Here is a 12,515-nt window from a genome sequence, read left to right on the forward strand (position 1 = left end):
GTCAGTAATGTATTTGAGAGGGAGAAAATAATAAGGAAGAGAGCTTGTAAGAGAACTTCACATTACCAAATAATGAATTGGAGCTTCCCTTTTATAGGCATCAGGTAGCAGTTGTCTCCTTGGAATAGTCAGTCCCACATTGCCGAGGATCCACGTGTGCCATGTTGGCGAAGTGGATCGTGGGTTACTCTGCGATCATGAGATCGTGGAATAAGTTAGTGGGTGGCTCGGCCACGTTTGTGTCAGACATGGGTTCCCGAGTAATTCTCGGGTGCACGTGTCTTGATTTGGTGCTAGCAGCTATGCCACGTTCTGGCAAATGTGGACACTAGGTGAATCCCACGTTCATTGTTGAACGTGGGTCTTCTTCAATAGCCGAATGACAATCGTACGCTCGATAAAAGACTGTTATGCCCTCAGTGGGTTGACCATGCATCGGGCTGGGCCGATTAAGTCTCGGCCTGGGCTTGGTTTTAGTGGGATTGTATAGTTGGCTGGGCCTAAAGGCCTGTTTGGACCTTATGTGGCCTATCCATGACCCAACACTGTCGCCTTTGCCCATCATTTTTTTTTTTTTTTTGGTTCATTCTTGTCTGTGAAAGTGAAGAGAGCAATATTATCTCTCTTCATCAAATATCAAATGTATCATCTTAAACGGGTGAATTTTGGGCTTACGTGTCAAGGGAGACATGTGGGATCGGATTAAAAGGCAAATGCTGGACGTGTATTCTGATTTGTCACTTCACAAGTGGCAAAATGGAGCATATTTGACTAGGTGAAGGGGCATTAATAAACTAGAGAAAAAGTACGTAATGGAATAACCATTTTCAAATTTCCAAAAGACTTACGCTATTAAAATTGAAAAAAAAAAAAAAAAAAGGATTGACGAGTATTATATGTTTTAGAGCGTCGATTCAAAAATTAATCTGAAAAATACCAACTTTCTATAATTTGCGCATCACATGAATATTAAAAAAAATGGTAAAAATGGTACAATAACATTTATAAAGTGCCATGGTCCATAATATTTAAAGTATTTATTTGAACGTAGTACATGCTGCATCGTCAAAAAAACAACAGAAAAAAAAAAGTTCATTAATGCTTCATCCTTTCACTCTCATTAAGGATTCTTTATTTTGATCAAAGTAGATCATAAAATGTATTCGATACTTCTCAATAACATGTTATTGAGAAGTATCGAATATATCTTCTTATAGCTTTTGCGAAAGTTTCTTCCTATATATTTAGCTTCCGCATCGAGTACTCCTGTCACACGCATCAAGAATGGTAATGAGAATCTTCTATTATAAAATAGATGGAAAATACTTACGAGTGTGTGTGTTTTTTTTTTAAAAAAAATCTTTTAAACCCAAATTTCTTAAATATTTTATAAATTAAATTTTCAAATGTTTTCAAAACTGTAATAAATGCTAAAGATAGAGAAAGAGAGAGAGGTTTTACCAAATTCACATTATTAAGCCCTCACGGTTACGGTAGTAACGTCGAATGCAAACCGGCACACATGCATCAAAACAAAGTTCAATTCAAAGGCTTTGGGATAGAATTGAACAGAAGTTTTGCATCTTCTAGTTCTGCAATATGTTCTGCAATAATCAACTATCCTATAGTGTAGACGATTCAATTCGGGGGGTGATGGGAGAGATTCAAGGCGACGGGTAAAAGTGAAAGGGTGATGAGCATTTGGCAGAACTAGTAGAAGCATAAGCAATCCCATTATCATCATCACCTTGAGACTCCTCATATTAATCTATAGCTCCCTTCACCTCCTTGATTTTGTTTAAATAAGGATATATTAGCTTAAAAATAAATTCATCTACCCAAGAACTTTTTATTTAATTAAAATATTTTGATTTGGAGGAAGAGCCATTTAAAATTTTGTCATTTGGAAAACCTTAAATAAATTAAATGAAATTTACTTTGAGTCATGTTTGCAATTAGTTAGGGTCATGCATAAATTTAGTTGTCTTCTATTTGTTTAATATATATATATATATATTCACATTAATCGGTGAGGATGTGACCCTAACCAGAGATATATGACTTAATTATTCTTATACAATGTATTTAGTGGAAGCATTTAGATGAAATGAATGTATTAATTAACCCATAAAAAAGAAAAATAAAATAAAAAATAAAATAAAAACAGAAAAAGCTTATTTGTTTATATGGAATACCTGTTAGGCAGAAATAGGGGCATGCTCATGAGTAAGAACTATTTGTTTGTGTGGAAATAGATTCTTGTCAATAACATAGGGGCTGAAAAATGTTTGTGAGAATCATTTATGTTAAACTCTCACGAAACTTCACTCGTCCTCTAAGGATGCCTAGGAGTTTAAAAGGCTTGTTGCATATGTTAAATGCAATTGTCTCTCCTACGATAGCGGATTTATGTTTTTTGCTTTTATTTTGTTTTTCGTTTTGTTTTGTTCAGGGACTAGCAAAATGTAAATTTGGGGGTATTTGATGAGTGCCAAACATTGTATATTTGAGCCTCTTAATTTATATTTGTTAAGCCTTTAGCTGTATCTTAGTCTTATGGTGTTTTAGTGTTTTGCAGATTGTTAAGGAAAAACTGCGGTCTTAATGTGAAAGATTGAAAGAATTAGAGAAAAGAGCATTTCTGGAAATGCACGATTGAGCGCATCTGCGCTTGAGCATAGGCATAACAGCGCACGAGCGCAACTGCGCCACTTAAGAGGAACTCATGCACGAGTGTGCTCGAGCGCACTCGTCTTGGGATCGAGGGCACTCGTACTCAACATCAAGCCAGCAGCACCCAAGCGCTGCATCGCAGGAGACCTGATACCCGAGTGCGATCGAGTGCACTCGACTGACCTAACAACGTCAAAACCCTAATTAACATTATAAATATCATATTTTTATGGGAAAACCAAGAGCCGTCATACAGAGGCCGTCCAGGGGGCTGCTAGGGATGAATTTTGGATAGAATATAAGCGAAAAGGCTAGGGTTTTCTAGTGTTTTTGGTGGTTTTCAATTAGATTTTTCTATTTGTAAGCCTCAAACCTCTATGAATTTCTACATTGTTGTATTTTCTTTCATTTTCATGAGAGGCTAAACTCCCCAACTAAGGTTGAGGATGAAGCCTCACAAATGATTAGCAACTGATAACTTTCATGTAAATTGACATTTTTCCAGTTATATGAATTATATTTCTCATTGTTCTGTTTATATTCAATTAATTGTTGATCACTTTTAATTGATTGCTTAGTTTATTTGCTTAAATATTGGATATTCATTGTCTTTTGTCCAACAAATACATAAGATCTTTTGGTTTAATTTGAATATCACTTGTGATTTGTGCAAAGCACGGATACATTGGATGATTTAAACTAAACCAGATATCCTTTGTGATTTGTTCAAAGAACAAATACTTTGGATGTTTTGATACATTTATTTTGCAAAAATAGAACATGCATAAAATATGTCGTTTGAAACGTTGAAAAATATTAATGAACATGACAGTTGTTGTTATGAGTTTGTGGGGGCTAATTCTAATACCTTAGTATTTTATCCATTGATTAATTTCATTTTGTTTCATATATTTTTGTTTATTTTCAATTAACAAAACCCCAAAATTTAGAAACTAGGTTAAAATATAACTAGTTTAGATAAAAGTTTATTTATACGAACACAATTCCTTGTGAATTCGACCTCACGCTTACAAAAACTATATTGCAAACGATTCGTGCACTTGCGAATAACATTAAAACTCACAACACCTTACTATTTTCAGCAGTGATTATGGGAGCATCAAAGAACGTGATCAAAGATTCAAAGTTTCTGGAAGAACATACGATTCACCTCCTCTAAAAATGCTCTAACAAATTCTAATGAATAATCTTTACATTATCTTAATACTTATTTCTTGTTAAAAAATTTAATATCCCTAACATTTTTCAAATAGATATAGTATCCGTCAGCCCAAAATTAAGGACCTAAAATCCTCCCAACCCCACTTCAAAAAAAAAAAAAAAAAAATCCTCCCAACCCATTGCAACAAGAGGAATGATAGATTTACAACTTAGAGACACAATTTTGGCTCAATTTTTCTCTTATGAGGTCATTTAAAAAAAAATTAAATGATCTTTTTCCTTCAGAATAATGACCATTTAAAAAAAAAAAAAAAAATTGTTATTATTATTATTATTTTTTAAATGACTACTTTTTTTTTAGAAAAAGACCGTATAAAAATGTTATTACTTCATTTTTTTTTTAATTTTTAAAAAATGTCAAGAAAAAAGTTGAGCAAAAATTGTCACTATAAGGCCAATCATTTTTCTTGTGACAAATAGCGGTGCAATTTTTAATCCCCACTTGAAGTCAAAACCAAGTGCGCCGAAACTACACCCGGTTGCTTCTAGATTGCTTTCGAGGAACTTGACTGGGAACGAGGAAAAGCTAAAATCGTGAAATGGCCATGAGATCCGTGCTGAGCCGATTCTCAGTGAGTGTGACTCGTCGGATGGAGTCGACTCGGGGTGCAACACGCTGCTTCAGCGACGACAAGGGCCGGGTTCTGGGCGAGGAGGAGCGCGCTGCTGAGAACGTCTACATCAAGGTATTCTATTATTTTTCTGTTTGTTTTGTGAGAAAAAATGAAGAAAGAGCTGGAAAAAATAATCACGCTACTGTTTGTCTCAGAAATTATTTCCATCAACCAATCAAAGCGATTCTAGTCCAACATATTAAGCGAACCTCTGTTTGGATGCTGAGAAAAACTTGGAGAAGTGAAGAAATTTTGATATTGAATGCTTACTTTTTTATTTTTTATTTATTTATTATTATTATTTATCTTAGCCTCTTTGAACTTTAGATTTTGTTTGTTTGTTTGTTTGTTTTTTTTTTTTTCTGAGCCTCAAAATCATCAGCCTCAGTTTAATTTTTCGTCCTATTCTAGTGTAATATATTTTACTTTTCCTTTTTTTTTTTTTTTTTTTTTTGACAGTGGAAAACTATATGATTTTTTCTTTTGTCTCAGCTTTCTCAGTAACCAAGCAGTTCTAATCAATTCATTTTTCGTTTCTGTAATCACTTTCTTGTTTGGCTTTGTCTCCCTTCGTTCTTGACCATTGATCAACCGATTTGTTTCTTTGTGCGAAGAAAATGGAGAGGGAGAGGTTGGAGAAACTGAAGAGAATGGGTGAGAAAGAGAGAGCAGAGAAAGAGAAAGCTGAGAAAGAGAAAGAGAATGCTGACAAGGTATGGACCCTCCACATCATTCTTGCAAAAATATATGGAGGCTTATGTTATTATATGTTGCTCTGTTTCTAAAGTTTTTCCAGGGTTAATGACTCAGATGCAATTTCTGATTGTCAACTTTCGCTTCTAAAAATAAAATAAAATGAAATAAAAAATAAACAGAAAAACGTGTGAATAATTGCGAATCTGCAACCAAATGAGCCCTTAGCTCTTGTGTTGATCCGGATTCCTGAGTTTAGATTTGCTTTTGAGCGCATTTAAAATCTTGAGATCAACTGAACAAGCTAGCTAACTTCATTGTCACCGGAATTTTCCTTCTGCACGGCATGTTTATTGCTCACTAGGTTTCGTAGAAGCTCACAGTTTGTGGACAGAATATGATATGCTCTTTTTTATCTGAATAATGGTGTGCTTGGATTTTGTTTCCATAAATCAAAATTTCTGCTAAAATGCCACATAGTTGTTTTAGGGTCAGAAAATGAAGTTGTCTCCTCTTGGGTTGTAATTCTCCCTGTAAAGTTTCATATTTTAAAAATTTTGATTTATTTTCTTACTTTACCTAGCAGTGAAATCAAGAATTGGGGTTCCAAGTGCCTGTTATATGAATGTGCAGTTATAGGGCTATAATTGAGTCGAGTAGAGCAGAATATTGAATGTTCAAGCTTGGTTTGAGCTTGTTCACAAATTACTTAATTAACATATTCACTCCATATGTAAAGTAAATGTTGTGATTGTTTTTTTTTTTTTCTTAAATCTAAACTAATTATTAGTTATTTAATTATTGTTAAGATTTATTATTTGAGTAATTAGATAAATTAACTCGAATCTTAAACAAGCAAATCTCGAGTCTATATGCTTATCCTATAATATGTATATACATTCATTACAAACACACATATATATGGACACATAAACCCACTCATGTACATATAAAGAGAGGGAAATCAACATATAATGGAGTAGGTGTTGCAATGGCCAGTGACAGAAGTGTATTGTTGTCATCTAGGTTGAACCAAGAACATCAAGTCATAAAAATCATATTAATTTGTTTGCTAAGATAGGCATCTTCTTAACAAACATAATTGCACACACAAAACTGAACTAGTAAAAGTATGGTAATGATGGGGATGATCAAGTACTGCCTCACAGTGTGTAACGACCTAAGGAAAAGTACTAGCCACATCTGCGCTATCACTCCAAAAAGACTAGTCAATTTTGAGCTTCCCTATAATTTAGTATAAAGCCTAGTTTCACCTAGTAACTAGGCAATATGAGACTTAGCTCTCATGACTATGTTTACAAACTACCCACTCTATGTAGGCTACTTCTCATCTTCTCAATATGGACCAGGATGTTACACAATGGGAAGACATAGTTGCTTGGGTTCTCTATTTTGTATTTAATACTTAGGTTGTTCATTTTGTCTGGTAGTTGGGCATCCTGAGCTTTTGCCAATATTTGGACTATCCTTTTTTCCTTTTGGCATTAAAAAGAGGTATGAGAGAACCTAATAGTTTGTTCTCTTCCATCAATTATGACACACAGTGGAAGTGCTTCACGTGGGAGGAAAAAGGGGAGGGCTCAAAGAGGTTTATTATGAAGCCTAAATTGCTTTCGTGGAATGTAAGAGGGTTAAATGAGGGTAGCATGAGGTTGACGGTCAGAAATATTTTAAGGTAGTGGAAGGCAAACATTATTTGTTTGCAGGAAACTAAACTAAAGCTTATTTCTAGCAGTTTATTGAGAAGCTTGTGGGGTTGTCAACATGTTGATTGGTGTTATTTAGCTTCTAGTGGGATTCTGATGGAATCTTGCTGATGTCAGAGCAGGGTTCCATGGATCTCCCCCTGCAATGGGGTTGTTTACATGGTCCAATAATTCCTCTTGGTCAAGATTTGATAGGTTTATTGCTTCTCCGGATAGGGAAGCTAAGTATCCTGGTTTGTTGTAGAAGATGGTTCTTAGATTGTGCTTTGACTATTTTCCTATTCTCCTTGATTGTGGTGTGGTATTCAAGGGGGGCAAAATACCATTTAAGTTTCAGAATATGTGGTTGAAGGCTGATGTGTTTGTGGATAGGGTGAGGCAATGGTGGTCGTCTAAATGTTTTTAAGGCTCTCCTAGCTTCATCTTGGCTAAAAAATTGAAGGCCTTAAGTTTGATCTTAAAAGCTGGAACAAGCAAGTGTTTGGTAATGGCACTCTGTCCGGTTTCTTCAATAGTTCTTGTGGGTTAAGCCAATTGTCATGGAAGCTTTGAGTAGAATGATTACTGCTACTGTTGACAGATGTCTTCTCTCAGGCTTCTTTGTGGGTTCTAGGCCCTCTGGTGTGGTTAATATTTCTCACTTCTTGTTCGTGGATGATACTTTGGTTTTTTGTGGGGCCAACCATGATCATCTTTGCTATTTGTGGGGTTTATTCTTATGTTTTAAAGTTGTTTCTGGGTTAAAGGTTAATTTGGCCAAGTTAGTGTTGGTTCCTGTGGGTAATGTGGGTGTGGATGGGTTGGCTAGCATTTTGGATCGTGGAGCTTCCTCTTTCCCCTTGAAGTATCTTGGTCTTCCATTGGGAGCTTGTTACAAGGCGAAGTCTACTTGAGATGGCATTGTAGAAAAGATTGAGCATTGGTTGGCTATCTGGAAAATGATGTATCTATCTAATGGTGGTAGGGTTACCCTTATTAAGAGCACTCTTTCCAACTTACCTACATACTTGTCTCTTTTCCCCATTCTTGTTGGAGTGACAAATCGTGTAGAGAAGCTCCAACGAGATTTTTTATGGGGAGAGTTTGGTGAAGAATTTAAAGATTACCTGATTAGCTGGACCAAGGTTTGCTCTCCTATTTTTTAGGGAGGATTGGGGATTCGAAACTTGAAGTTGTTGAATACAACCTTTTTAGGAAAGTGGTTGTGGCGTTATGTGCATGAGAGAGGCATGGTGGAAAGTTGTTGTGGATGCTAAATTTGGTAGTGCTTGGGGTGGGTGGTGTTTTATTGATCTCCCTGGGGCGCATGGGGTGGGGATTTGGAAGAATATTAGGAGGGGGTAGTGGTTGTTTTGTAGCCATACCAGATTTGAGTTGGGAAATGAGTCCAAGATCAAATTTTGGGATGATGTGTGGTGTGGAGAGATGACCCTCAAGGAAGCTTTCTCGGATTTATATAACATTATTCTTGTGAAGTCTGTTGCAGTTAATTTGGACTCCTCTAGTGTATCCTTTAGGTGGAATGTTAGCTTTATTCGTGCGGCTCACGATTGGGAAGTGGATGTTTTGGCTTCCTTCTACACCTTATTGTATTCCTCTAGAGTGAGAAGGGAAGGGGAAGATAAGCTTTCATGGGCCTTGTCTCACAAAGGAAAGTTTAACGTTGGCTCCTTTTACAAGATCCTTACTTGTAAAGATGCTTCTCATTTCCCCTTGGAAGATTATTTGGCGGATAAAGGTTCCCTTGAAAGTGGCTTTTTTCATTTGATCGGTGGCTCTAGAGAAAATTCTTATCATGGACAATCTTAAGTAGAGGCATGTCATCGTGGTCAATTGGTGTTGTTTGTGCAAATAGAATGGGGAGTCCGTGGACCATTTCATTCTCCATTGTGAGGTTGCATGCTCCTTATGGAATGCCATCTTTAGTTGCTTTGGGATGTCCTAGGTTATGCCTAATTGGGTGATTGATTTGTTTGGCTGCTGATGGATGGGTGGTCGCTCTCTGAGTATTGTTGTGTGGTAGATAGTGCCTTCTTGCTTTATGTGGTGCTTGTGGAGGGATCGAAATGATAGAACTTTCGAGAACCAAGAACAGACAGGGGAGGAGTTCCAAGCCTTTTTTCTTTTCTCCCCTCTTTTCTTGGACTGCTGTGTTTTTAGTTCCCTTAGTATTAGCTTTAATTGTTTCTTGTCCTTTTTTCTTGGAAACCAAGCATGATCAAGTTTTAAAAGTTCCGGAAAACATAAATTGTGCCTTCTTCCTCTTTATTCAAGGTTCTGTTGCCCTCTCCCACGACCCCACCCTCTTCAATTTAAGCCAAATGATATAGCCTTGTTCGTTTAGATAATATAATAGCTGTTGCACCGTGCAATGATACCTGTATGCATTCTAGCTGTAAATTTTTGTTTGATTTATGCGTTGACACAGGACAAGTCTTTCTCTTGGATGATCTTGGGCACTTGAATAGTTTGGTTCCACTTAAATCTTTTCCTACTTTTCTGCTTTTCTTTTTCTGTTTCTTCTGGTGTTCTCATAAAATGGATGGCAGGATCTAATATTTTCATTTTTTTTTTTTTTTGCAGAAATAATTATGAGGGGGAACCCATCAGGCTGAAATGTTGAAGTGCACTAGTTGATAACTTGTTGCTTTAGAGATGATGACGAAGAATAAAAAATGAACCAACTTTGATAACTCATGGCCAGATTTGGAGTTTGTACAAAGTTTGGGTGCTGATGTCTTTAAACTGAAATTGACATAACAGATGTTTGTGTGTGGTTCTTTCTTGTTTATCTTAATGTCTTTTCCCTTTCCTGGTTTCAGTCCGTGAAGTTTAAGAATGTTAACTAATATTTCCTGTTTGAATAAAAGTAAGGCTAGGAGTCACCTTTAAGAATGATGTGAATCTTAAAATCACCATTAAGCTTGTAATTGATCATTATTGAATTTTGATCAAATTGTGATTTTAAAATCCACCTCATTTTTGGAAGGACAGAAGAGTAACATAAGAAAGACTTTTAAAATTACTCAACGAATAAGGTTCTTTTTTTGACTCTCAAATCAAAGGCAATTATTATTATTAATAGAGGGTTGCTCTTGTCTTTATAATCAGCAATTAATTTGTAGGATGCAAATCAGATTCACCAATTTAAGGTTCACCCAAACCTAAAAGGTTGTTAAGGTGACTATTGTGCCATCAATGGGGCAATTCATCCTTAGGGAATCTTGGCTCCGTTTGATTGACGAAAGAAAGGATTAAAGAGCAGAAAATAAATTTGCTTTCCTGCATTCTTGGTTGCCAAGAGAAAATATAATTTCTTTCTTCTTTACAAAAAAAGAGAAATGAAAACAAAATGAGTAATTAACAACTAGTACTTATTAGATAGAAAAGTTTGGGACTCACCCTTAAACGGAAAAATCATGTTTAATACTTTAGTTTTCCTGCAATTTTTATTAAGTCTCTAGTTTTTCATTTTCAACAATAAAGTTCTTGAATTTTCATTTGGTTTGAAGTATCAATCTACGGTCTAACACGTCATGTCCTAATTGTACTTGTCATGTAACACAGTTATTTTAAATTACAAACATACCATAAATAAAGAATTTAATTTTTCAACTTTTTATTTAACCCCTTGAACTTTGGATGAAGTGACAAACATGTGCATTCTGTTCAAATCTAAATAGAATCAATCCAAAAGTTAAGAGTACTAGTAAATTAGTAACAATTTTTCTTAGATTTTCTTTAAATTTAGAGAATCAAATTACTTTTTGCTTCTTTATTCAAATAAATTCAACAATAGCTTCCATTATCATTTTTCTATACCATTTAAATATTCTTTCAAGTAAATGTTATGAGAAAAAGAAAGGAAAGAGATAAAAGAGAAAGTCATTTAAATGTTGTTTCAAATAAATGTCAGGATAAAAAGAGGGGAAAGAAATGAAAGATAAATCATTTTAAAAAAAAAATAAAATAAAATAATGGTAAGGATAGCACCATTGCAAGGGGCATTTTGAGAGTTTTCGCTACAATTAGGAAAGAGAATGAGATTTAAACACTTTCCCCTTCCCTCAATATTATTCACTTCATTTTTCCAAAAAAATCAACACCAAAACAATATTATTATTTTTTATATCACATTATTTACTTTTTACTACTATTAAAATAAAAAATTCACCACAAAACAAAAATTTTCCACTTTTTAATACAAAAAATTCTAACACTATATCACATCAGCGTTGGAGGGGAAGGGGTTGAAAGTGTTTAACAAACAAGGCCTTAACACTTAAAAAATGCCAGTTTGGAAAATGAAGCTATGCAGTAGTACTACATTCTAAAATGAACTTACACTCATATGTAATACCTCAATGAAAATTAACTCTTTTTTCCAGCTCAACTAATCAAACAGCTGTTGTATAATTGGAATGACATGGCAGTAAAAATTAGCCATTAATTTTTTATTACAAAGCCATTGTTGATCCAAAAACTAATTTTTTACTGCCACATCATCAATATCATGTACCAATCATTTACTCAATTAACTTATTGCATAAATAATAAATAACAACACAATCAACCAATTTTTGCTTTTAGGATCACCCATTTCTTCTTTCTTCCCTTTCCAGTAACCCTTTCTTTATTTAATTAAAAAAAGAAAAAGAAAAATAATAAATAAATAAAGAACAACATAAGTTGGATCAACTTCATAATAGGAAGAAAGCATGGCGGGGATAGTGAGCCATCGTAGCTTTTGTTAGTTGATAGGCATGAATGATTTGGTCGACAACGTCGTCACTCCGCAATATTACCGCCGTGTAATTTAAAAGCTTCTTCCCGCCAATATTATTATTCAGTGGGACGTCGGAGGTGATGATGTCTTCAGGGTTGCTTTCTAGAAGGGCGTTGTTGGAGAAGACAATGGTAAGCACTAATCCCAGAAAGAGAAGTGATATCATCAAATTCATTAAGACCATGGCTGATGCTGCTTATGCTGCTGCTGCTGCTCGTCGTTAATGGAGATTGTGTAGGCCAGTAGACTATATATATATAGGAGCTAGGGAGGTAGGTGGACATGGTGAAATTCACAATGTTCAGATGTATGGTTTTTTCCTTCCTATGCCAACTGAACGATAGACGCAATGTAGACAGCTCGTTGCAAGTTCAGCCTGGCTGAAGTTTCTTATGCAAAGTTTGAAAATGACACCTTATTTCTCTCTCTCCCTCTCTCTCTCTATCTCTGATGCAAGTGCTAGATGAGTTTTACTAAAAAGGTCATATCTCAAATTTTGGATATCGGATTTGAGAAAGCTTGGTGGCATTAGAAAGCCAATTCAAAGATTTACAAAGTCATGTTTCACGAGTTTTGGCTAACTTCGATGTTTACTAGGTCAAAACCGGAGATGCAAATGGAAAATTGGAAAACTGGACGGAAATAAAGACAAGAATTCAAGAAGAAGGAAATACTTGATTGCCCTAGTGGGGACTTTAATGATTATTTATTCTATCAAATCAAATAATATAGCAATAAAATATATTTTATTTTATTATTTACGTTATTTAAATTAAGATT

At 35.1% G+C, this 12,515-nt stretch overlaps 1 protein-coding gene across 1 annotated transcript; it reads left to right on the forward strand.

Annotated features, from left to right (window-relative positions):
- Window positions 1–4,326: 4,326 nt before the first annotated feature.
- LOC132165038 (uncharacterized protein At2g27730, mitochondrial) lies at window positions 4,327–9,770 on the forward strand. The gene is made up of 3 exons (XM_059575550.1): window positions 4,327–4,601; window positions 5,144–5,242; window positions 9,533–9,770. Exons 1-3 carry the CDS (start codon window positions 4,455–4,457, stop codon window positions 9,536–9,538), a joined length of 252 nt encoding a protein of 83 aa, XP_059431533.1. The 5' UTR covers window positions 4,327–4,454; the 3' UTR covers window positions 9,539–9,770.
- The last annotated feature ends 2,745 nt before the right edge of the window (window positions 9,771–12,515 follow it).

The sequence above is a fragment of the Corylus avellana genome, chromosome ca1, assembly GCF_901000735.1.
Source record: "Corylus avellana chromosome ca1, CavTom2PMs-1.0".
NCBI classification, from domain to species: domain Eukaryota; kingdom Viridiplantae; phylum Streptophyta; class Magnoliopsida; order Fagales; family Betulaceae; genus Corylus; species Corylus avellana.

Excerpts from the sequence above, each read along its gene's own strand:
- LOC132165038 (XM_059575550.1), top strand. The coding sequence starts at position 4,455 with ATGGCCATGAGATCCGTGCTGAGCCGATTCTCAGTGAGTGTGACTCGT. Across the intron at positions 4,602-5,143 it reads CTGAGAACGTCTACATCAAG|AAAATGGAGAGGGAGAGGTT; the intron begins GTATTCTATTAT and ends CTTTGTGCGAAG.